Here is a 27,163-nt window from a genome sequence, read left to right as displayed (position 1 = left end):
GAAGACTCGCTCGCACAGTTCCCCAAATAAGCAGCCAAACTGTGCTTGCTTAATGCGACAAATTTCTCACTTCCAGTTGAAGTTTAAACTGTTAAACTGACACATAAAAGTAAAGAGAATTAAACATCGGGCAGTGTATTTAAACACCAAAATGTTGGACTAAATATATGTCTAACAAACAGTCTGTGGACCTTTATAGACGGGCTAACCGACATTAGCGTACTAGAGATGCTATGGTAAATGTGAAGCTTGAAACAACGGCTACTTTTCCACAGCTGGGGAACAACGACTATTACTGCCGTTTAGTTAGGGACATTTTCTGCCTCTTCTTGTTGCGGCGCAATGTGGCACTACGCTGAAGGCCAACTATTCGAAATCTAGACCTGTCTGCATACTTTAAAAACCCATCAAAAGTGATCACTTAAAATCCGCGACATCGGACACCCTTATTGATTTTTAACCTTGAACTTTCTGCCCCCCACAGGTGCAGAGGACGATCGCCAAGCAGATCCAGATGGTGAAGCAGATAGGCAAAGGCCGCTACGGCGAGGTGTGGATGGGTCGCTGGCGAGGGGAGAAAGTGGCGGTTAAAGTCTTTTTCACCACCGAGGAGGCCAGCTGGTTCCGGGAAACCGAGATCTACCAGACGGGCCTCATGAGGCACGAGAACATACTGGGTAAACACGGCAGTCTTGACGCACTTAGGGCTCAAATATTCATTCGACGAGTGGCTGTTTTTTTTTTTTGGATGGGCAGCTTTCATGGTACACAGTGTATGAAATGAAAGAATCTCAGTAGTTTGGCTAAGCCGTTTTTCTCGCGCTCAGGGTTCATCGCGGCGGACATCAAAGGCACGGGCTCGTGGACGCAGCTCTACCTGATCACCGACTACCACGAGAGCGGCTCGCTGTACGACTACCTCAAGTCCACCACGCTGGACAGCAAGGCCATGCTGCGGCTGGCCTACTCGTCCGTGTCGGGCCTGTGCCACCTCCACACGGAGATCTTTGGCACGCAGGGGAAACCGGCCATCGCCCACCGGGACCTGAAGAGCAAGAACATCCTGGTCAAGAGGAACGGCGCCTGCTGCGTCGCCGACCTGGGCCTCGCCGTCAAGTTCATCAGGTGCGCGAGCGGATGGCGTTAAACCGTCGCAAAAATGGTGCCGCGAGTGGAATTTTTCAAGCATGTTTCCGCCGCCCCTGCAGCGATACCAACGAGGTGGACATACCCCCCAACACGCGAGTGGGCACCAAGCGCTACATGCCCCCCGAGGTTCTGGACGAGACCCTGAACAGGACTCATTTCCAGTCGTACATCATGGCCGACATGTACAGTTTCGGACTCATCCTGTGGGAGATCGCCCGCCGCTGCGTGTCAGGAGGTATGTCGCCCCTTTTTGCGTACCAAATTCAAATTCTGGTTGACGGTGCTCCTCGGAGGTGTCAGAAGTGGGATGCTATGCCGCGAGGCCGTGTGTGGCAGCGGCGCCTTTAGTCTGCTGGGTTGTCCACCCAAGATGTATACACTCGGTTCAAAGTGAGCTTGAGAAGTGGGGTGTCAATTGAAGTGATCCGAACTGAAATATTGCTGCCACTTTCAATTTAAGTAAATATATTCTATAGGGTAACATTGTTGTGATATTTGATGATGCAACTGTAGTCTGATCGCTTGACTGGAAAAAGTAGCGATTAGTCGTTACCGGAAAAAAGTGCACAATTCGGAGTAGCTCGTTACTTCGTAATGTCTTTCCGGCATCGTGCTACGTTTACATGGACACATCTACTGTAGTTGGATTAAAAGCGTGATCGGAATAAAAATTCTTCATGGACACACCCCATTCAGAATATCCTGACCCGATCAAGCCCATTTCGATCAAGATTTTATTCCGAACGAGAGAAGTGGATTTATGACGACTGTTAATTTGATGGGCGCGCATGAAAACACTTATTCCGAAATTTCGGAACAAACCGCGTTTACCGGGCATGTCTGTGATGTCAGCATACGCGTCTGTTATCGTATCTGTTATTCCCGGAAGCTACGCCCGCGAGACATGAGGGGCGCAAGACCGAACCGGTACATTTGCAGCTCCATTAGGAAGTGTGAAGTCGACGTAAATATGCAAAATAATGCTAACGGAAATGGACGGAGCCATGTTTTGTTGACACGGAAGTCGCTAACGGCTTCTTCTACGACTACTTCCGGTATATTTGCTCAATCTGCGGATGTCAAAATATTTTTCTCCGATCGAAAAGCGTGACGCATGAACACGCGAATCCTAAACGGATCAATATTTTCAGTGTCCGCGTAAACAGTGCATCCAATCACAATTTGAATCCGAACACTGATCGGATGAAAGAAATTGTGTCCATGTAAACGTAGTGTTACTGACCCAATGCTGTTTTTCATGCGGGCGAAGGCATCCTGGAGGAGTACCAGCTGCCCTACCACGACCTGGTCCCTAGCGACCCGTCCTACGAAGACATGCGAGAGGTGGTCTGCATCAAAAGACTACGGCCCTCCTTCCCCAATCGGTGGACCAGCGATGAGGTAAAACCTCCCGCGGCGCGCCGCAGCACGACACGCGTGGCGTCACGTGACCAGCGTGCGTTTTCCCGCAGTGTTTGCGTCAGATGGGGAAGCTGATGAGCGAGTGTTGGGCTCATAATCCGGCCTGCCGCCTCATGGCCCTGCGGGTGAAGAAGACGCTGGCCAAGATGTCTGAATCGCAAGATATCAAGTTGTGAGGGTTGCACTCGCAAACTCACTCACTCTCACACACTCACTCACTCACACTCACCCACTCACTCACTCACCCACTCACTCACTCAGTCACACGCGTGTGTATGTACTGTACGTGCGTGTCCATGGGTTGCTTTCTGTGAAAGCTCATTTTGCTTGTTGAAGAAGAAGAAGAAGAAGAAGGAGGAGAAGCAATGCGTGGGTCCCTTAAAAATGGACAGTGAGGAACACGAGCTGGCACTATGTGACAAAGTGTACTTGTGAGGCTTTAAGACATTTTTCTTCATGCTGGTTACATTTGTAGAGTGTACAAATGTTTTGTTTTCTCCTTGTCGTGGCTCACGTTATTTTCCATGTAAAACCTTCATTAAAAGTATTGGTTAGAAGTGAGCTGACTCTGGTGTTTATTCGTTACTGTCGTGATTGCTTGACTTCCATCCATCCGTTATCGATACCGCTTATCCTCACAAGGGTCGCGGGGTTGCTTGACTTCAGATTCAGGACCAGAAAAGCTTGTCAGCAGCAAAAAACATTCAACAAATATATATCAGCAATTTTGCTGGTTGTAATTGCACGAGTAAAATGAAACATGTACTTGTACTGTCTCAAATTTTAGGGGCAAAAGGCCACACCATTCAGGGGCAGTCCTGAGCCCTGAAGTAGGGATTCAAAGTGGGGTTTGGGTTTCAAAGTTGGGAATCAAAATGGGGGTTTCAAAGTCGGGGTAAGGTTTCAAAGTAGTTTTGAAAATTAAAGTTAGGGTTTCAAAGCGGGATTATGGTTTCAAAGTAGGGTTAAGGTTTCAAAGTAGGGCTTAGGGTTTCAAATTCGTTCTTTTTAAATTAGGGTTAGGGTTTCAAAGCAGGGATTCAAATTAGGGTTCACATTTCAAAGCAGGGTTGGGGTTTCAAATTAGCGTTCACATTTCAATTTTCAAATTAGGTCAAGATTTTAAAGTTGGAATAGGGCTTCAACGTAAGGTTTCAAAGTAGGGGTATGGTTTCAAACTGAGATTAGCGTTTCAAATTAGGATTTTACACAAGGGTTGGGGTTTCCAATTAGGGTTTCAAACAAGGGTTGCAGTTTTTAAATAGGATAAGATTAGGGTTTCAAATGAGAGTTTTAGACAAGGATTGGGGGTTCAAATTAGGGTTCAAACAAGGACTGGGATTCCAAATTAGTGTTTTAAAGTAAAATTAGGGTTTCAAATAGGGTTTTAAACAAGGGTTAGGGTTTCAAATTAGGTTTCCAAACAAGGGCTATGGTTTTAAAACTACAGTAAGATTGGGGTTTCAAATTAGGAGTTTAAACTAGGTTTAGGGTTTCAAATTCGCATTTTAAACTAGGGTTTGAAATTACGGTTTCAAACAAGGGTTAGGTTTTGACTTTAGGGCCTTAAACTAGGTTTAGGGTTTCAATGTAGAATTTTCAACTAAGATAAGGGTTTTAAAGTAGGCTTTTTAAACTGAGGTTAGGTTTTCAAAGTAAGGATTCAAAGTGGTGTTCGGGTTCCAAATCACTGTAGGGTGAGTCTTTCAAATGAGCTTAAAAGCCTCGATTCAAGACGAGACAAGTGCAACGATAGAGGTGCGTGTAAAAAAACAAACGGTAGCACAGCAAGTCGTGTTGAGCATTGCTTATAAATATAATTTATTAATCGTCTTAAAAATTCTTTCTTACACTTTGTACAGAAAACAAGGAGAGAGCAAAAAGATGTCATGACAAGCGTGCCGGATGCAACCAAAACAGTCACCACGGTTTAACACGTGTCGACTCCAAATCACCCCCCAATAGCAAAACGGTACAAGCACAGCCAAGACGTCCATCATGACAACCAATGGCAGTTTGCATAGTCGACAAAAAAAACAACAACAACAACAAAGAAATAAAGAAACAACTAACTACTAACTTTTTTTTGTAACTATTAAAGTGACACAAGTGTACACACTGTAGTCAAATAGAAAACCTTTTTTTCCTTACGTTTCCATACAATAACAACACTTGATTTGTTTCAGTCGAGTCCACTTGAAGAGTTTGTCTGGCGGGTAAACTGTCGACTGGCAGGTTTGTGAAAATTAAGGAAAAAAAAGTCAACGTCGTCGTCGCCTTTGGGTTCGAGTTTGCATTTGAAACACACCCTGTACCCTTTTTTGAATAAGCACTTACATCAGGAAACAAAACACTCACAACATCCAACCTATAAGCACTCATTTTGGAGCACCCCCCAAAAGAGAAAACGCGACGAAAAAAAGAAACTAAACAAAAAAACAAGCTTTTGCCTGCTACATACTGATTGTTTACATACTTTCAAGATAATGGTCATTACAAAATTGTCAAAATAGTGGACAGCCTGTCAAAATTGAGGGTGGTTTTAGTTTTTTTTTTTTTCCCCAAAATATGTTGTGCATATTTTGGATAAAAAAAAATACTTAAAAAAAAAAAAAAACTCTACTATCTCAAATGTTTATTTTTTTTAATAGTAATAATAATAATGTGTCATCTTCCAAACCGCTTATCCTGTAAAGGGTCGCGGGGAGGTGCTGGAGCCTAGCCCAGCTGACAATGGGCGAAAGGCAGACTACACCCCGAACTGGTCGCCAAGACAGTCGCAGGGCACACCGTCACTGAGCGGAAACCGATCCCACGCTGCCTGCACATAACACAGGTGTGTGTACCACTACACCATCAGTCACTTATAATAATAACAATAATAATAATAATAATAATAATTTTGTCCCAGTTTCATCTGAAAAATAAAAAAAACATACAATGTTTAATCTTGGTTTAAAAACATTTTACAATTTACAAATACAAATGATTTTGAATTTTTTCATCTGAAAATGTTTTTCAAAATGACTGACAATGATTTCAAAATGAAGTTTTTATAATAATAACAAGAATCCCTTTTTATCCCATTTTCAGTCCCAGCACCCCCAAATCATATTTTCTTTTTTCCCAATGAAAAACTGGATTAAAGAATATTCTTTTCTCCATTTTAGAATTAACTGAGACTGTCATTAGAATAATACATGCCTTTGATTTCCTCATTTTGAGTGCCAACCTAAAAATACATCGCTTCGAAGAATTACATTTTCATTCCTTGATCAAATACACTATTAACTTTTTTTAAGGTAATTTTTTTTACCTCAAAACTGAGAATGATTTACAAAACATTTTTTCCAAACATAGTGCACCAACCGAATAATAACAGTACTAAAACAATTTCACAATGCTGATGAAAATGATGCAAAACAATTTGAAATCTGAGATGTTTTAAAATAATGATGAATGATTTCTGTTCTAATAGTGCTGTTATGAAATGAAAAAAAAAACAAACAAGTGAAATTAACACTTGTTTTGAACTATTTCAAATATTTATATTATTTTTTTAAATACATTTAATATGTTTTGGAATGATTAATCCCAAACACTCAAATATATTTTGACAACTAAAATATGAAAAAAAAAAATAAAATAAATAAAAAAATAATTCATGCTTTGAAAATTATTTCAAAATGTTTTTTAAGATTAAAAAAAAAAAAAAAAAAAAAAAAAACTAAAAAAAAAAACCTTAATTAAACACCATTTCCATGGTGTGGTGACATGGATTTTGTTTGGGAAAACCTAAAAATTAACTCAAATAATTATGGTCCTACAAACATAAAAATAATTTTCATGATATATAATACCTTATATATGACAATCATGTATTTCATGTATGTATCATATGAGTCATTAAAATAAAATAAAAACGATAGCTAGACCATATTGTTAAGGCCACTGGATGGCGCTAAAGATCAACAAAGTGATGACTGTTATGTCACACTTTTACACCAGAGCTCTAACTGTTTGAATATGCATGACATATTTTTAAGAAACTAAATAAATAAAAAAGGAGCGTGTTAATCATGTGTTGTGTTCACGGTCTCCTTCTTTTTCTTCTACCCCCTGCTGGTTGTTAGTCATTATGAAAAATAATGCTGCTTTCTGCAGTTGTAACTCAGATTCTCTTGCCAGAACTTGCATTCATTCAATCAATAATAATCAGTATCATAAAAGAAAAAAAGGAATAATAATTAGGGCGAATCTACTTCCCGCATGTACTCAATACTCATGTAATCAAAAAATAAATCTCGCTCATATGAACCCATCTGTACTTTTCTTCATCTGCCATGGGAAACCGGTCGAATGATTACATCATCCGAGTGGAGGCGTGGCTAGTGGGAGGGGCTTGATGCTTGGCAGAACCTCTTATTGACAGTTGCTATAGGACGCGGCCTCTGATTTGCTGGGTCGGTTCATCTCTTGCCTTTTTGAATAATTAAAATGTATACAATAAATCTTTGAGCTTTCTTCTGTTGACATTACTAGTCATTAGAAATCATTTCCAACCTTTTCCCTCAAACTACATCCTTTCCTTGTTTTCTGAGTCCGCTACATACGATGCCAAATTTTTAATAACAACGCTAGTTTAGATTGTTCCTGACCGTAAACACAAGCCGTAAAACACTCCCCAAAGCGTTTTTCAAAGCTATGTTCCATTTATGCTCACGAGCGGTTAGCAACTGTCGCTAAGGCTTTATTTCAGTGTACGTCCTTAGCTCGTTTTGTTAGCCCCCTACATACGATGTCACTTTAAAGCCACACCGCTATTTTAATTTCTTCTGGACAAGTTGACAGTCGTGCAAACACTCACCAAAGCATTTTTTTTCCTAAAATAGCTTCCTTTCATACTTGCTAGCGGTTCACAAACGCTTTCCCTCAATTCAATAGCTCCATTTTGTTAGCCCGCTACATGTGATGGCACTTTTAAGTAACATCACTTGACGGATAAAGATTTGTTCAAACAGTTCTTTAAGTTTTTTTTTTTTAATTATCCCTTTACCATTGCTAGCTTGCTAGCAACCGGTCATTAACGCTTTCCTTCCATCTATGTCCTTAGTTTGTTTTGTCAGCCCGATACTTACGATGCCACTTTTAAGTAACGTTGCTAGTTTAGTTTGTTCTTGACGAGTACAAGACACTCCCCAAAGCGTTTTTTGTCTGGGTTTTTTTTGGGGTGGGGGTGGGGGGGCGCCTTCATCCCGCTAGCGTCCCTCTCGGTTAGCCTGGCCCGTGTACATGGTCACCATTGCCATTTGTCCGTGTCGTTGGTCTCCTAGCCCGGTCAGTGTTCCATGGTCATGGAGCACAAGTTGCTATCGTGTCGACCCATCTCTTCCAGCACGGCGGCCAGTTCGTTGAGGTCCCCGTCGGGAAAGTGCTGGGCCTCCCACAGGTCCAGGATGACGCCCGTTGGACTGGACTTGGTAGCAAAGTAGTTCAAGTACCTGAGGAATGCCAAAAACAGACATAAAACCCACGTTCACTGTACAGCGGTGCCTTGACTTCTGAACCACTGAAATGAATGCAAATGTCATTAATCTTTAAAAAATATTTGCAATGTGTTTTTAATAGGTAAATAATATCGAACTTGATGAAAACATACAGTTATAACACACACTATTTAAATATTTAAACACACTGCCCATTGACATTGTGCTGCTCCTTTTGGTGTGCGTGCCTTGGTCACCAGGGGGCAGTATAAGACTTACATAACAAATACACTAAGAACACAGTCACAACTAAGCTGCAGTAATACTAGTTGTTTTTCGAATAGGATGACGTATGGATGCGTATGTATGAGTATTGTTATATTGTTTTCAGTTTGTGCTAGCTTGTTTTCAAGCTAGTATGCAAGCTACGTCTATTGAGGAGCTTATGTTTTAGCCAAGCAAGCCCAGAGTCCTAAAATTGGCAACTTAAGTCTGACTCGAGTCCATCACCTCTCAACTTGTGTGAAGCGTGAGAGGATTTAAAGTGATAAAAACACAATTTTGTTAAACGTAAAACTGGAACAACAGGTGAGTCCATCAAAGGTCCCCAAATTTCCCGAGGAAATACTTTGATCGTTTGTATCATTCTCCTCTTCCTTCCTCTCACTTTCTTGTATTTTCTTCCTTTGACTGTTATTTTCCTTGTCAAAATTTTGTTGCCGGCGAGGCCTCCTGCTGTTCAGCTCTGCAGCTCACATTGAACTCTTGCTTTCTCTCATACACACTAAAGTCGTATTTTGACGCTTGTATCTTCAACATGTCCGACAAGAATTGAGACAAACTCTACATTTCAATCTGATAAAAGCATACTGAGCATTTATAAACCTAACTGTTGTGGATTATTTTTTTCAAATTGCATTTTTATCTTATTTATGCATTTATTTATTATGGAATGTTTGAATGGTAATTTGACAGAAAAAAGGAGCTGAAACAATGTTACTGTCACACTAGTTCAATATTTTTGATGACATACAAATCATAGTTTCATAACATTTCATTACAAATATATTTCCACCCCACATTTTTTTTAGATTTAAAATATATACAAAAACATAATTACAAGAAGAAGAAAATGAAAACTCAAGTGGATAACTACTTTTTTTAGGTGTAAAACAAAAATGATTAAGAAAAATATATATTTTTTTCAATTTAAATGTTTAGTTCTATTGCGAAATGCAAAAAAAAAACAAGCTTAAAAACATTAAAAATAATGTTTTATTTCATGTAGCTAGCTAAATAAATAAGTTAAAATGGGGAAAATAATAATACATATTTTACATGCTTTATTTATACATTTTTAATTGAATAATGATTTTTAAATCATAGAATAAATACATTCAGTAATGCCATTATATGAATAATTTAAAAATTAAATTGTGTAATTTAAAAAACACAAAATTAATGACATAATGTATATTTCGCTCCTTTCATGTAAATCTTCCAAATAAATATGTGAATGAATGCGCATGTGGTGTCGAGTCATTCGAAGGATTGAAGTGACCTGTCCAGGTTGAGCTTGTGGGCGAGCATCCTCCAGTCGTTGCCTCGCGTCTGCGGCGCGTCCAGACTCCCGCACAATTTGTGTCTGATGGACAAGGGGATGCGGAAGGCGTTAGGCCCCACTAACGTGGTGATGTTGCTGGCTGGGTCCATCAGGGACGTGTCTATGCACTGGAGCTCCTACAATGAAACAAATTGAAATGCCAGTCATTCTTTTCTGCCTCCAAAAACCCCCCACAATTTTTTCACGTCTTTTCCTGAAAAAAAAAAAAAGCCTCTTCTTGAGAACACTAATTAGAATGGCGAGGATGCCCAAAGATGACACACAGAGAAGTTCCTCCACTAACTTCCACACTGTTGAAGGTGCACAAGTCACAAAGTCTTAAGTCGAGCTGCCTGCGACTGTTCAATCATTCATAGCGGGGCGAGAGGTCACGCTGACATGACCGGAATCGTGGGGCTTTGATTTTGGCGGACCGACAAAAGCTGAGAGCGTATGGTTCAAAGGTCAGAGTTATTTTTTGTCTCCGAAGTGTCATCGGTTTGAACTCCCTCGCCACGGCCATGTCGGACTTCACGCCAAAAACTTGTGCAAATGAGATGGGATGCTCGTCGAGAGAACTTTGGTCAGTGTATGCATCGAAAGAACTTCTCAATATAGTTTGGAGAATGAATGAATGAATACTGTTAGGATTAAATACTTTTGACAAATATATATACATTACCGTTCAAAAGTTTGGGGTCACCAAGAAATGTCCTTATTTTACATAGTTTTACTGTAAAAGTTGCTCTACGGCTCATTGTAGAAATCCAAAATAATTTGCGCACTTTGCAAAGCCAAATTCAAATACCATATTAGCTGTACGTCTTTGGTGTATCGTTCACCAGTTGTATTTCACAGAAAAAGCAGTCTTTGAATTGAAATATATGTATTCTTTAAAATTTCACGTTAATTCCAAGATTTTACTCAAGTAAATATCTGTTCCAAGCTTCGTAGAAAATTTGAGTTGAAAAATATGATTCATCGCGATCAATGATGGAACATTTTGAGATTAGTTAGTTAAAACATTTGAATCGTAATTAATTGAAACATTTCATATATATATATGTATACAACGGTGGTGCACGTACCTCCTCCAGGGTGTTGCTGAGCTGAAAGATCTGCCCCTCGCCTTCCACCTGCCTGACGCACAGCTTACAGCTGACCTCGGTGACGGCCGAGCTCATCCTCTCCAGCGTGAAGGTGCAGTGGAGGCTCCTCTGGCTGCCGCTCCATACCTGGTAAAATGGGATCTCCTGCAGGAGTACAAATACTAGACTCACTGACTGCACTCGAATAGCTTTTTAATTTTATCTACTCGAGGATTTCAGAGCGTGTACAATGTTTTACTTTTATTAAAGCAAAGGTGTCAAATCAATACTTCTACTTTTACCAGAGTTGGGTATTGCACAAGTATCGGCAGGTATACTCAACTACCGTTAGTAAGTGTAGATTGTGTACTTTTGCCCCCTGTGGTTCACCTGATATTTGGCAATGAGTTTGCTCTTCCAGTGCGGTTGCGGCACATCGTGGACAGACAGTCTCAGGTTGTGTGTGCTGTCCTTAAAGTTGAGGGTCTTGGGCTCGTCCAGGAGCTTGCCTCCCATTTGCGTCTCCATCTGAAGAACCTCCTGCAATAGACGACGGCCAGGAGAGTTCACATTAAAATGTATTGTGCAATAGGTCAACAACAGTTTAAAATCAAACAGCTCCAAAAGACTAAATGTGCCTAGTGATGCCACAGGATGGCGCGGAAGCACTGCTTTTCTATAACACAGGGCTGTCCAAAGCAGACTTTGTAGTTTCTGTGTGGTGAAGCAGCATGTGGCTTTACTTTTGAACGCTCTCAGCACATTTACATTTACATGTAAGTTTGCGAACAATGGGACAGTACAAAGCGGCCACTGCGCTACTTGGGATACTCGAGTGTCGAATTCCATGTGTGGGCATCGGCTCTGTACAATTTCTCCCATATTGCATCATTAAAAGTCAAAAGATAAGTGGTATGTAAATATGCCAAACTGCATCTCTCATAGACTTATTTTTAATGGTAGAATTGCTTTTTTTGAAATGCTAACCACACTGTTACTTTGCGTGTGTACGCGTATTGCTACACCACTTGATCACTTCATGCATAAGTTAGCAGCGTTAAGCTCCCTCGTATCAGATTCCCCCTCCGGTGCTTTTGAATATGTTTAAACTCTAAAGCGTCAGCTAGTTTGACATTGCTCGACCCGGTTTTGTTTATCGTCGTGAAGACGAATACGCCGCACACACAAAATCTTTAATATGTCGGACTTCAAATGCAAATGAACACAATAAAGCACCATGAACTCTTCTTCAGATGACTTGAGGCTTGGAGATGACGGCCGTGCGAAGCAGACAAGAAAAAACACACTGCAGTGCATCAAAAATATGTGGAATTACAAAGTAATTATGGCAATCAAATAGAGCAACATTAAACCCTACTTCCAAACCCTAACCCTACTTTTAAACTCTGCTTCCAAACCCTAACCCTACTTTTAACCCTAACCCTAGGTTGAAACTCTAATCCTACATTTAATAAACCCTACTTCCAATGCTAAACCCTTGTTTTAAACCCTACTTCAAAACCATAAACCCATTTCAAAACCCTACTTCTAAACCCAAACCCTATTTCTAAACCCTACTTCCAAACCCTAACCCTAGTTTTTTAAACCCTACTTCCAAAGCCTAACTCTAGTTTTAAAGATAGAATTAAGACAGCATACAAATATACAAACGTGCGGCTGCACGTCGCACATGCCAGGATTCACTATGTTATGTTGAATTTCATAAAAAACATTAACTCTTTGGGCCTCTTCAACGTCAATTTCTGTCAACTACGTTTTTTATGGGAATGGGCGGAAAATAGGCTTAGCCTAACTGTGTTTGATCACTAAATCAGGAAAGTTGAAAAAAAAAAAAAAAAAAAAAACAACTAGGCAAAGATGGCAGCATTGAATTTCTTTTGGATGAGCTCACCATGTGTCACAACAATGTGTAAGCTCTTGGAAATGCAGCCGTTACAAGGAGCTTGTGGTTGATCAAAGTGTTTCTCACATTAAATTTGCTACAAATAGTGTCACGGAAGAAAGAAAAGGTGACGGAGATTATTTAAAATTTAGAAGTAGACGCGGTGACGACACACACACACGGCACGCATTTACGCACACACACGACTAAACACTACTACTACTAAATAGTATACAAATAGTCTAATGTCAAATGTGAAATTGTTACACTTGTGACTTGTAATGTATTGTAAATACATGATTTATTATTCTCATTGTTAGTATTTTATAGAAGAAAAGGACTATTCAGATGTTTGACACATCACTAAAGCAAAAATAGCCATTTTAATATAATCAAAATTATAATTATTAAAATAATTAGCCTCAAAGTCACTGTTGTGCATAAACTACATCTTTTCACCAAAATCTTGTTTTCGGCATTGCCTTTTTTTTGGTCCCTAATAGGCGTCATACCTTGAGTGCATCCTGCGTGTCGTCCAGACAGTACACCCTGATGTGGTAGTCCAGCGTGGTGCAGGAAACGGGCCCAAAGACGGCCAGCTTCAGCCTCTTGGCGGCCGCCTTGCCCACCGACTGGCCCACCAGACAGTACGTGCCCAGAGTCTCCGTGAGGATGTGACAGGCCTCCGAGTCCATCTGCACGTAGCAGGGGGTGGTGAAGTTCTCCTCGCCCACCACCACCACATCCTATTAAGCACACATACACACGTTACTGTGGAGCCAGTATGCTATGCTGAAGATGAGCAGCAGTCTATGATATGACACTTTATACAAAACATACAGTAATGATAGAATTCAATACAATTAAAAAGAATGAAACCCTTTTTGTCACACTTTCTCCTTCAATTCAGCTCATTCTGGTGTGTGTGTGTGTGTGTGTGTGCGTGTGTGCCTTGGCCACTTGGGGCGGTATAAAACAGACATATGGACATACTGTACCGGAGGCTCAGCTCCTCAATCAGCTTCTCAGTACAGCAGCAATATTATGAAGTTGCTTTTCACAGAGGATAAAGAATATAGGCCTGTGAGTATTGTTATATGGTCGATCTACGTGTGTTGCAGCGCTGTTTGTGTTCAGATCCTTGATGCTTAAAGGCTAACAACACCGCCATATAATGCTCAGTCAGCTTGTGCGCCGACGGCGTTTCTTATTGTACATTAGTAGTCAGGCTCCAGTACAGACACATACAGAGTACAGTATGTGTCTGTTTTAAATGCTACATAATGTGTCATTCTCTTTCTTTGATGTTTAGTTTGACGGCAACTTTCAGATGGGAGAGGCAATAAACAGCGTGAAACCTCTTTTCTGAAAAGTATTTACGCATTCTATCTGCCGGTTTACCGCTTGCTTTGCCGTGCGTTGAGTCACTTGCCACCGTACAGCGTTGGTATCTCGAGACAAAACAGAAAATGTGCCGATCGCGGCTCTGAAAACTCGTAAGCCGGCTCCCTCGCATCTGCGGGCACCCTTGTGTTTTGTAATAAAACAGTCTGCCGCGCTGCTTGAGATGACGCCCAATCAATACGAAAGGGGAGGGGCAGCTAACATGCTAGGAATGTGTTATTACCGGTGGCTCTAATCACAACTGCGGCCCAACACCTGCAGAATTGAATTACTTCACTCCCATTGGATCTTAACTTTTCTTTTTTTTTTTGGGATGGTGAAAATGAACATTTCCCCGCAAACAAATGGACTTCCTGATGAAACTCCGCTTTTCATTTTCATTTACACCAAGCCTGCTGCTGCAAACACGCGCGCACACACCCCCACACGGACACAGACACAGACACACACACACACACACACACACGGACGTCGTACGCATGGCTAATTGCACAGAGACATTGTGTGGAGCTGTGATAAGAACCACAAGACGAGCGCACGGGGATGATACACATGCGCAGGCATTATACAAACACACACACAGTGAGATTGCAGAGGCTTCATGCTAAAAGCAGCAAAAAAAAAAAAAAAAAAGAACGATGAGAGAGGAGGAGGACGGCAGGAGCATAACAAATTGCAGCTGATAGGAGTCTCCTACCTCCTACCGCCTGTAAGAAAACTCTCGCCTGCTTTTCTATTTGTTTTATCCCCTACAGACGTGCTGTATATCATTTGGTGTGTACGTGTTGGCTGGATGAACAGTTTGGCTGTCATGCTGCGCTCTGTGCTGGGGGATGTTCTCTTTTGCTGCTGAAACAGTAGTCACAGGTGGCTTTGTTATGCTCCACTGCTTGTTGTTATTCGAAGCTATACCATACATGCATGGTCAAGATGAAACGATAAAGCTACCTAGCCACACTGCACTTATTCAAGTTTACTTACCCTCTCCCGACAGATCAAATATCAACCTAAGCCACCCATTACACTCCTAAAACTTCTGGGTCAAAGTAGCCCTAATTGGGTGACATAGCTAAGCCAATGTTGGGTTATTTTTATCATGTCCCATTAGCTTGAGGGTACGGAGGAGTTAAAGCTTGAAACGGGTGACCAGGTGATGAGGGTAGTAGTGGTTAAAAGCAAAATTAATTTTATTACCAACGTTTTCAAGAAGCTACTTTCCCCTGTCAAGGGTCAAAGTTTGCCACGTTTTTTTGTTTTTTTTCTTTTTACACCAGATTCCATTCCTAATGCAACCCACATTTTTTGGGGGTGGGATTTGAACACCAATCTTTGTGTCCAAAGTCAGAAGTGAGCCAAATGTTACATTACTTCAACTTCAACAAAAGTGTCCAAAATAGCAAACAACGTTAGCTTTTCAACTCGTCTCAATCTAATCTTGAACTCAATCTGCTGGGTTAAAATAATTAACCCAACCTTGGGTAACTGTAACCAAAAATCCACCCAGCATTTTTTATCAATCAATCAATCAATCAATCAATCAATCAATCAATCAATCAATCAATCAATCAATCAATCAATCAATCAATCCACCTAGTACTTGCATACTTAGCTAGCTCCCTCCATCCCACATTGCAAAGAACAAGCATGATAGTGTTGTAGTTGTTCTACCTAGAGTTGAAATGTAATCATTTGTTGATTATCCATGTTGAGATCAGAAGTAGTGTGTAAGAACACACAAATGTTTAAAAAAAAAAACAAGACTTCTGTATGAATGTAGACACACGAAAGCAGAGACGCACGCGCGCTCACCTCCCACTCGCCCATAGCCAGTTGGTTTTTCAGCTGTATGAGCCAGTCCTCGTGCACGTTGTCAGCACAATGGTGGATGGTGAGGATGACCGGTCTGGTCAGCAGAGCTCCTGGAGGTCCGCAGCTCACCACCGGACTCAGCACCGTCTGAACGTCCTCCACCGGGGGTCTGCCGAGGGCAGATAAACACGCGGCCACAACATGTTTAGCGAAGGGGAGCGAGCTGCAAAAATACTCTTGGTTTTAGTTATGGGATGTGTTGGTCGAAGCGGCGGTACGACTCCTGGGCGCTTGTCAAACTATCACAATTTTGACTTGAAGATGTAATTTGGAAGTTGATGCAGATTAAATGAAAACATTGATATAAAGGAACAAAAGATAATAGTACTAATTGGAGTATATGTATGAACTCATACTAAATATTTAAAAAACAAAAATATTGACACCCGACACCATTTATTAAAGCCCAAAAATTCCTTTAAAAATGCTGATAAACCTTCAATATGTGTCTTCCATGAAAAACAGGGCTCCCCCCCACCAATAAAATCGAATAAAAAAAAAAGTTCCATCAATGTGTTGGTTGTGTGGAACTCTAGCCGAATGTGAACACATGCCAAGTGCACACTCCCGCCTCTTGTGCTACACTCAACTCAGCATGAGTCATCTTCCTTCATTTGCATTCAACAATCACCTGTCAGTGATTTCGTAAAATCAAAATTCATGGTGAAAAACATCATTTCGCCATTACGATGTCCTTTTGCTGCCACATGCTGTCTCAAAATAACTGGGAGGATGCTATTTTTTCATGTAACAATATAAGTGAGTCATTTTGAGCTTTTTGACAATGAGGCGCCCACATCCAGCCCAAATGAGCAATGGATCAAATCTCCAGATTTGGGCACTTGACCCTTTTTTGCCGGTCCGGCCGCGACCCTCCACCCTTGACCTGGGACGGACTGCCCAGCTTTGCAAATCTCGTTGTTTTTTTTTCCAGTTTCGACTTACATTTTTTTTTTTTTTTTTGCGGGGGGCGGGGCCAGCACTGCTTGAAGCAGCACTAATCCTCGACAGCATTATTGATTCAGCCGCTGGACCTCATTAATGACTCATGAAGGGAGAAGTAGAAGAAGATAAAATAAACATTCCATCAAGGAGGTGAAATGCAGCGCAGTCACGTCGGTGTAGCACCGAGGTTGCCACTTAATCCGTTAGGCCATTACGCATGTGGAATTGTATTCAGGCTCCCGTTTGAAGTTATAAGCCAGCATTTTTCATAAATTTGACGTGACACTTATTTAGTCATTTAGGGGCCCAAGGCAAACCCAGTCATCCATGTTACTGCACTGACAATTTATTTTTCACTTCAACACAAGGTCTTCAATGACAAAGTCCTTAAAATCCTTTTTAAGGATTATCTAACAACTGAATCGTCTCCACACACATGCGCTGTAAGAAGTAGGAATAGTCCATCACATGAGGAAGGAGGAGGAACAGTCGAAACCATCATGACAAATTAAGATTTTGGGGGGGATAACAGGAGGAACACTGGAGCCAAACACAATAATGACCTTAAGGTCCATTTGTGTGTTGGTTAGTAGTCAAGAATAAGAAACGTATAATAAGGGACGTCATTTTATTATTCAGGCCCAAAGAAGAAGACATTCCATTTAGTGACTTTCAATCGGGCAGTTGTACCTATTACAGTGCCTACTCAGTTAGCAAAAGATGTTAAATCAATATTGAATTAGGGTTAAGAAGGTTGATTTTTGGTTTTAGTTGAAGACTGATGTTTAATCAACGTTGGTTCAACATTTTGTCAGCATTGAAGTTTGTGATTCAAAGATGCTGTTGAATCCACATTGTATTTTGGTTGAATTAAAAAATTTGAAAGGTCAATGTTTAATTAATGTTGAATCTCTGTTATGTACGTTTGCCCTTCTGTATTTTTCTACTTCAGCGGAGGGAGGTGGGAAGGGGGCATATTCTGAGGGGGACAGGCCTTATTCAACCGCAAAAAGTGTGCGTACTGTATCTCTCTCTCGTTCTCATTCGCTCTCGCTCTCCATATATACATTTTTTTTAACCACTTTTTTCTGACAGGTTTTTTTGTTGTTGCCCTGAGCATACTGGTGTTAGTCCTGTTTCACGAAACGTTTTCATTTCTTAGCCATTTCCGTGCAGTATTTTGATCTCTTCTAATACATTTTTGAGTATTAAACATGTTTCTGTCATAGGTTTTTCATACATTTGGGTAAGGGAAAAGCTAACACTTTGTAGTGGACTAAGCTAATATTTTTGTTACAGTGGGGCATGCATGGGTCAGTGGTAGAGTGGTCGTCTCCCAACCCATGGTTGAATTTCCGTAACATTGAATCAATACAAAAAAAAAAATCAACAAAAAATGTGCAAGTAGGTTCTGGTTTAGATGATGGTTGAATCAACATTGATGTTGTGTGGTATATGGTTGAAAAGCAAACGTTGACCCAACGTTTTATCAACCTTGCGCTTTCTGTATAATTTCTACTTTAGGTTTCAACATTGATTCACCCATATTTTGCTAGCTGGGTTGTGATTGTACTGTATATAACTCTTAATAAAAGTACCGGTAATATTAAAATTCTTTATATATTACAACAAATATTTTACAAAATGTTTAAACATTAAAAACGTTAAGAACATAAAACATTTAAATGTGTGCAAATAAAGGGTGTAACAAAAAAATATTTGAATTGTAAAATCGTATTTTGATTTAAATGATGCAAGTGCATCAAATCGAATCGCTTCACTTTGAAATATAACGTGATATGTACTGTCTTTTATTGGAGCGATATATCGAAAGTATTGACAAGTTAATTCAAATGTAGGTAAAATGACAACAGAAAACTAATTGCATCCTACCCTCTCAAACTGAGCCTTACCATATCGAATCGAATCGTAATCCCACTGAGTCGAACCAAATAGAAAAATGAACATAAAAAAAGCAAAAGAAATAAAAAAATATATAGGCCAAAATACATTCAGAGAGAAAAACAATCAGAAGACTAAAACCACAAATACAAAAAAAAATGCAGAAAAATAAAAACAATACTAATGAATCTGTCATGCCACAATTTTGCTGATACCTGTTTTTGCATATAAAAAAAAGTCAAGTCATAATAATAATTACTCAAGTACGTAAGTAATAATACAAAAAACATATAGGCCTACAAAAGTTAATTTTGCAAGTAATCCGTCATTTTGCTGCTGGTTCTGATCAGTAAAATAAAAATTGAAATATATTTGAAAAAAAACGATACAAACATATTTTACAGCCAGGAAAGGCATTTCATTGTTCAATTCACTTAGTCAGTATGAATCTTGACCTTATGACCGTGCAATTTTTTGTTTTTGCATTTGGCCATTATACATTCAACTACGACATCTACTTCCTTACTGCTCCTAAGAGACTTTTTTTCCCCCATAAAGACTTTCTTAACTTGTAGAAAGTTTGTGAGCTCTTCCAAAGTGGCTGCTCAACTGTACAGCAGTTATGCAGTTTGAATCTCAATATTTCTTTCACGTCCCGCAGAGAGTTTGAGGAGAGGGGGAGGATTAGACGACATGTCGCAGTAAAAACAGTAATCCCCACAATAGCCGCTGGCAAAAATCAAAATAATAAAAAAGAAACGACGTGCAGTATATCTGCATATTTTTCTCAGGCTGTTTAATTTTTTTTTTTCACCATTGATTTGCACTGAGTGTGCATTCATACCGACATGTAATGAGAACATCTGCAGTGTGTGTTTAAACTAACACCCACACCTCAATATGAGCCAACAGAATGGCGAGACTTTCCACAACCCATAAACAAAGCAAAACTAATGATATTACTCAATTGTTATTAATATGATTATATCGAATATGACATTTTTGTTGCGTGCGTAAAATTGCCTAAAAAAGTTTTCCTGTATTTCAGTGTGTGCCTTAAAAATAAAATTGAGTAAAAATAAAAGTAAAACAAAATACAAAAAAACCCCAAACATATTCAAAGTTTTTTTGGGGGTTTGTATAAAACATCTTATAAAAATTAAAACATAAAAATTAAACAATAAAATCATTTTGAATAAAATCCATTCAAATCAAAAATAAAATTAAGTTATAAAGTAACGCAATTTGACATCTTAAAAAAAACATTGTGATTATTGTTTGTAATTTCAATAAAATAAAATGATTTATTTAAAAGTCTTTAAAACAGCTACACAATTAATACTTGTAATGTTTGGACAGAAAAAAATTAAAATGTTCCAATACTTTGATTCATAACATTTATCCATCCATATACAAAAATAAAAGTAAGACAGCTTGGGTACTACAGTATAATATTATTTCAAACAAAAAAAGTAACGAAATGAAATGAAACCAATGTCTTTTTGTGTACTGCGAATAGTATTTTGAGTTTGAATAAAATAAAACGAAATGAAATCCAATTTAGCGTCATTTTGAAAAAAAAAGGCAAAAAAAACGCAACATCCTTACAACTGATGGGTCAAAGAAAAAAAACTGAACAACCTGCTACTTGGGTCAGTTTGACCTAATTTGTTTGATGAAACAACCCAATTTTTTGGGGTTGTTTTTTTACAAAAGCTTGGGTTATTTAAGTAGCAGGTCAGTCCATTTTTTATTTAAAACCAAAATTGGATTATTTTGAACAGTTTTAAGAGGGAAAAGTAACAAGTCTCAATGGGCACCGCAACTATTCAGAGTTCAAACATGAAGTTTCGTTTCCCTTAAATGACTATATAATGTAAGAAATATTCCACATTTTGAAAACTTAACAAAAGTAAAGCCTCATTCATATTTGATGTTGACGTGAAAAAAAAAAAGTCTCTTGGCTTGTCTGCCCTAAAAAGCTGAAGCAATGTATCACAGATGGCGTTGTATTCATTGTGAATGGTCAACAGAAGCGATCAATGAAAGTAAAATTAATAACAACGGCGAGAAATATGCGTCGAGGGGTCGAGCTGAAGAGGAAAAACGCGTTCGGCCGGCAGCTGGGAAGGGACATGAAAGACCCGTGAAGGAGTGAGAGGATGGTGTGTGCGTGTGTGCGTGCTTTGAGGCGTGTGCGTGTGCGTGAAAGGGGCTAAGACTTGCCTGGAGCTGTCCTTCCTGTGCACCGTCACATACATCTCGTAGACGCGGCCCTGGGGGACGGCGCCCGCCGGAACCAGCAGACTCACCCCTGCAACCATAAGCAGCACAAACACAATTTATTGCAGGTCACGTGCGCAATGAGCAGCGGGGCATTCTTCCATCATGTTGTCACATTTACAGACACACCGCCATAGACATCAATGTAGCACCACATCCTACTTACACTGGTGGTATTTACAAGTAAAAAGTAGAAACGTTATTAAAAGTCTTTCTTGAGGACATTTATTAAAGAGGGGAAGTCAACCCCCCTGAAGATTCTTTACAATATTATGTTCTATGTAGCCTCAATACCCAAAACACAGCATTCCGATTAATATTGTGCATGTGGAATATGAGTTAAGCACCAAAATCCGTCCGTTTTCATCCATCTCAGGGGGCAGTCATTTTGTCACTTTCTGTCGACTGAAAATGACATCACAGTTGCTCAGGGCTCGGCTAACCGCCAATCACGGCTCGGCTTGAGAAAACAGGGAGCTGTGATTGGTCGTTACCTGGCCCCTGAGCAACTGTGTTGTCATTTTCCGTCGACAGAAAGTGGCAAAATGGCCGCCACCTGAGATGGATGGATTTTACTGCTTAACTCACATTCCACAAATGCAATATTAATCAGAATGCCATGTTGAGACTAGTGGGGCCTCATAGAACATAATATTGTAAACAAGATGCATAAAAAGGTGCATATTGTGCAGGTGTGCATGTTAAAGTGACACATATAAATCATTAAAGAAGCATAAATATGAACTCAAGTTATGTAATAAAACAAGTAAACAAAGAAAATGAAACTATCAATGAGAAAGAAACATTTTGATTAAATTCCATTTATGTTAGCTGTACAACAGACGTCAAACTACACACAATGATAATGAGTAATCAATAAATATGTAGTAATTATTATTGATCTTTAATAAAGTTTAATACACATCTTACAAAGACACAAACACACCCACGCACACCCACACACATACAATCCAAAATATATACATATTAAGATAATGCAATAAAAAATAAAACATCTGAACACAAAGTAAATGGAAAAAAAAATATTTCCCTTAAGGGTTAAGTAAAACCAAAAATTGCAAGAAGGAATAACTGAACGGATATAAAACAAATATGTAGCCTTATACATAAATTATAAATGACCGCATTTGAAACGACCCCCCCCCCCCCTTATAAAGATGAATAATACCACAAAAGATAAGATGTCAGTAGGATGCAGATTGGGACGGGTCAACCTACAAAGAATGAAATTGTCTCATGCGGTGAAAAAGACGACAACCAATAATAAAGAAGAGAGATAAGAGTGCGTATCAAAATAATCGTTTCATTAACTTTACAGCAAAAGTCCAAAAAGGACCGAGTGAATATGAGTGTGACGAGATGGAGTTGCACGTTTGCAGGGGGGCTGGCATTTACCCGAGTTGGGCACGATGAGGTGTCCGCCCTGGTTGTTGAAGGAGCCGTGCGCGGTGCACGAGGGGTCTCGGGTGCGGGCCAAGCTCTGGTTGCGAAGGTTCATCGTGTCGCTGTTCTCCAGCAAAGACTGCGTCAACTGCAAGGGCACAGTGACAAGGGGGTGCCGTTGTCCCAGTGAAACAGCAAAGTGGATTTTGCTCCAGGTGGGAAAGCAGCAAATTGTATTTACTTCTTATTAGAATGCATTTATCATTAAAATGGCTTTATTTTTATTTTGTGACCGCTATACAGGGGCAACATAAAAGCAAAATTGTTGAAGTTTAGTTGGTGCATTTATTTCATTGCATGCATTTTATTGTGCTACTGTGTCTTTGTTCTATTTATATTAATTAATGGATTTAGCTTGTGTGTTTATTTTATATTTATTTATTGTTTGAATTATTATCATTTTTTTAAACATACAATCATGGCAGAAGAGCTAGCTCATGTATTATGTTTCATTATTTTATTCTATTTGACTGCATTTGTGATAGCTCAACAAGAGGAAATTATGTTCTATTTATTTTATTTAATGTGTTTAGCTTGTGTTTTTATTTTATATTTATTTATTTATTTATTTTGGGATTGTTATTATTTTTTTTACATACAATCATGGCAGAAAAGCTAGCTCATGTATTATGTTTCATATTATCTTTCATGATATTTGACTGTTTTTATGATATCTAACAACAGGACATTATTTTATTTTACTGTTATCCTTGTTACTTTTATTTCCTTTAACATAATTTTCCTTTTATTCTTTTCCTTAGAATGTTTTTGTGATGTCTGTACAGAGGCGACATTATTTCATTTTATTGTATTTTATTGCTGAAGTTATTATATTTATTTCATTTTATTTATTAGATTAAAACATCATTTGATTGTACTTTATTTATGGATTATTAATTAAATTAGTTCTTAATTTAGTACAGTATTTTAATTTACTTGTATGGCTTATTTTTAATGTTCATATTCATTTCAAACAAGTTTTTTTCTGATGACTGCACAGGGACGACGTTTTATTTTGTTTTATATAATTTATTTATGATATTGTTTTCGTATACATTTTTGTTGTTGTGATCCTATGTTGTAATCAGGGGCAACATAGTCGTACATAAAAGTTCATCCTGTAGTATTCCATGCAAACATATGTTTTTACAGTCCTTTTGCCCTTTTTGTTGGAGACTTTTCCTTGAGAACTGAAACTGGGAAGCTGAGCCTCATGCCTGGGAGCGCCGCCACGAGGCTCAGCTGGAAGAAGGATGATCTCAAATCACCGTAGGGTATCAAGCGGTAAAATAAATAAATAAATAAATACATTTAAAAAAGCGCTGCTTTGCATTTCACGGTCTAAATGCGAGCACTGACTTGTAAAATAAGCAATTAGGATTCAGATTCAGTTCACCCCCCTCGTCGAACAAAAAGCTTTGGAGAGACAAGGATGACTTGAGACTTTTCAAGTAAGAAAAACACGACTTTTCTTTTTCATCATTCTTAGCCATCACATCGGGCATGATGATAATGTTGTCACATATTTAGAAGGCCCTGTTGAAGTCCTCTAATGATGAGTTATGACTTGATGGCGTCTGTGTTGCAAATCGATTTTTTGATGACAATTTTAATAAGGCCGGCGTATGTTGATAATGTTATCAAAATGATGTTTTTTCGCACAAGAAAGCCCGCTCTGAGCAGTTTAATATGACTTCATTCGATATGGTTTGGTGCAAGCAGATTTTCTTTTTGTGCGCTATTAATAAGCGCATTGGTGCCATTTTTAAGCAACAATATGTTTTGGGTCACTGTCCCATTTCGTGCTTTAATATGAGATGTGCTGCAAATTAATGTTTGAATTTGATTTATCAGTTTGAATAAGTGACAGGTATTGATGCCATTTTGTAGCGACAATGTTTTTTTCGTCACTATATCGTTATTCATCTTTACAAAATAAACACGTATGCAGAAAGCCCTCTTTAAGGGCTTTAATATGAGGTATTACTCAAAGTGGTTTGCCACGGGCAAATTAATCAATTTTTTTTGTTTTAATAAGCGTTATTGATGACATGTTTGAGCAATAGTTTTTGGGCCAGTGTGTCGTCTCAGTCTCCCGATCTGTCATGGCCTCTTCAAGTGGTTTAATATGAGGTACTGTAATGTGTGACTCAATGGGATCTGTTGCAAATTTCAGTTTTTGATGTGTGTTTTTAAGTCATGATGCAACTTTTAAAGAAGAAAAACACGTTTTTGATTATGTGGTCAGAGCACATCTCCAAAACATATCAGGAAAGTCCTCTTCAAGTGCTTTAAAATGCTATGCGACTAGATGGCAGTTGTTCCATATTCATGTTTTTGAGTTTTAATAAGCGAGTGGTATTGATGTCAGTTTTAAGCAACAAAACATGTTTTTTTTCTGGAGTCTTCCTCATGTGCGTAAATATGCGGTATGACCCTATAGGATTTGTTTCAAAAAGATTTTTGGGGGGTCTGACTTTATAATAAGCAAGAGGTTGGTAACAATGCCATTTTCAAGTAACATGTTTTTGATTAATCTGTCATCATAGGCGAGTTATAGTGATACTATAGTCACATATCTGAAAAGGTTTCGTCTAGTGCTGTATTATGAGGGATGCCCCAGTCGTGTTTATTGCAAATTGAATTTTTGATGAGTGAATTTTAGCAAGTCACATTAAAATATGTTTTAGAGGGGCTAAAATAAGAAAATGGTTTAGTATGAGGTATTATTCAATAATGTTTGTGGCAAATACAAGCTTTGGTTATACCCTTACCTTGGGAGAGAGCTTGGATGTAAAGTCCCCTCCGAGGTCGTCCTGCGGTGTGACGAGGCCGGAGGAGTTGTACACCTTGATCTTCAGGTTGGGGAGGGGCTCTAAGAGTGGAGAGTTGGTCATTGGGATTTTATCAGACAGGTCGCGGAGGGCATACGCGGGACCGCCATACATGGAGGCCACATTTGTCAAATCGGGAGGGGCTGAAAAAAGATCAGCTAGGGGGGGAGGGGAGGTAAGGGGTGGGGGGAGAGAACGGAAATAGGGACAACGGAAATTAAATCAAGCGATTCAAAACAAAACAAATAAGCAACATTTGATTCCACGAACACCAAGATAAGCACAGCATTCCCGGTCAATTAAAGCAACAATATCGCCTAAAAGCGCAGTTGTCTGAGTCATTTTTGAATGTTCAGCTAAATTCAAACAAGAAGAGTCCATTTGTATTGATTCAAATTCTGCAGATTATGATGAAGTGGATGGTTGAGAAGCTAGGCAGAAAAAAGCCTATTTTTTTTAGCAAGCATGTTGTTATTTTTTGGGGATATTGTGATATTAACTTAAAAATAACTCAGTTAAGGCAATTAAGCTATTAGGTTAATATGTAATAATGTGACATTTATCTATCTCAATAGCACTTTTTTTTTCAGACCGATACCAGTACGAATATTGACTGGTGAGTACTCGCTGATACCGATTTTTTAACACAACACTAAAAACGAACAAAGCTGCTCTAAAAATTGATTAAAACTAATTGAATTAAAAAAAAAGTCAAAACGAAATAAAAACTAACGATAATGAAAAATTCTAAACTATTAGAACCTTGCTGCAGACAACCAACTGTATTGTTATGTAGGCAACCCAGGACACCTAATTTTACGTTAGCGTTCATGCTAACATTGGAGAATAGCATCTAATTTGCCATGGGGATCCTGGATGTCTTACCCTTATAATTTCTAATATAGTCCAAACAACCAGGACACCCCTCATGTAGTACTAATGCTTGCTGCAGCGCTAACGTTACTGTTAGCAGGATAGAATCTTTGTAGCAGACCTTCTACTTGACATGGTCTGTGCTATCTTTGGACTAGCCAGAACACTTACAGTTAGCACAAACAGCACTAATATTACTATTAGGAGGGCATCATTTTTGTTGCTATTGTAACCACAGATTGTCTACTTTTTGTGGTCTTGTTGGACCAGGCAGGGCACATATCGTGCTGTACTAGTGCTAGCAGTACTGCTAAGCTTTTTGTTCAGAGGACTAAATCATTGCTGTTGCCTTGGCAACCTCACCTCACCTATTTTTCAAGGTCTTGTTGGACCCGCGAAAACAATGTTCTTTTAGCACTCTTCAGAGACTAGCAGATTTGGCCATTGCTATGGCGAGGACCAGGGCCAGGGCAGCTACTCATGTTGTGCCAGTGCTACTGTAAAGCAGCTGCACTGTATATTATTGTGCGTTGTTGGTTATTTCCAACGCCATGGCATGTCAGGTCTTTGGACCAGCCAGGACACATGTAAAGCTTTGCTAATACTAGAGGTATTGCTAACAAAGATTTAGTTAGCATTAGCACGTTAGCTGGACCCATTTTGTCAAATGCCTCTTTACTACTGTCACTGGCATTAATCACAGTGGCAAAAAAGAGACCTATCAAATAGATACGGGAAACCCAGGATGTAATAATCCTTAGTTCCGCTTTGAGTATTCCATGTTTAAAACTCCCCTGTGCGTGTTTTTACACTGCTCCTTCCTGAGTCGTCCCGGCTGACGTACGTAAACATGACACTTGTCCATGCATCTCGAGCTAACTTCCTGGCCTCCAACAAGCACTCATAAATAAATCCACATCTTCAATGTAAAACACAGA

General features: G+C 39.2%; 2 protein-coding genes across 4 annotated transcripts in view; one reads left to right on the top strand and one right to left on the bottom strand.

Moving 5' to 3' along the window:
• The window catches only part of LOC147147358 (bone morphogenetic protein receptor type-1B-like), a 54,763-nt gene extending 51,631 nt beyond the window's left edge, over positions 1-3,132 (top strand). Inside the window, exons 10-14 of the mRNA XM_086030437.1 lie at positions 485-677; positions 828-1,125; positions 1,209-1,384; positions 2,420-2,550; positions 2,622-3,132. Coding sequence (XP_085886563.1) covers positions 485-677; positions 828-1,125; positions 1,209-1,384; positions 2,420-2,550; positions 2,622-2,747 — 924 coding nt within the window. The 3' untranslated portion in view covers positions 2,748-3,132. The remainder of the gene's footprint in view (positions 1-484; positions 678-827; positions 1,126-1,208; positions 1,385-2,419; positions 2,551-2,621) is intronic.
• A 1,231-nt stretch (positions 3,133-4,363) lies between these two features.
• The window catches only part of LOC147147354 (netrin receptor UNC5C-like), a 262,736-nt gene continuing 239,936 nt past the window's right edge, over positions 4,364-27,163 (bottom strand). For all 3 annotated transcript variants that reach the window (XM_086029738.1, XM_086029737.1, XM_086029739.1), the window contains 9 exons: positions 25,293-25,393; positions 22,471-22,606; positions 20,998-21,085; positions 15,865-16,033; positions 13,164-13,397; positions 11,139-11,288; positions 10,749-10,913; positions 9,619-9,797; positions 4,364-8,072 (listed from right to left, as the gene is read on the bottom strand). In XM_086029738.1, coding sequence (XP_085885864.1) covers positions 7,910-8,072; positions 9,619-9,797; positions 10,749-10,913; positions 11,139-11,288; positions 13,164-13,397; positions 15,865-16,033; positions 20,998-21,085; positions 22,471-22,606; positions 25,293-25,393 — 1,385 coding nt within the window. In that variant the 3' untranslated portion in view covers positions 4,364-7,909. The remainder of the gene's footprint in view (positions 8,073-9,618; positions 9,798-10,748; positions 10,914-11,138; positions 11,289-13,163; positions 13,398-15,864; positions 16,034-20,997; positions 21,086-22,470; positions 22,607-25,292; positions 25,394-27,163) is intronic.

Source organism: Filicampus tigris, chromosome 5 (assembly GCF_054856515.1).
Source record: "Filicampus tigris isolate MCC_2025a chromosome 5, RoL_Ftig_1.0, whole genome shotgun sequence".
Lineage (NCBI taxonomy): Eukaryota > Metazoa > Chordata > Actinopteri > Syngnathiformes > Syngnathidae > Filicampus > Filicampus tigris.
Note: the sequence above shows the minus strand (reverse complement) of the source record. Positions and strands in the feature narration are given on the sequence as shown.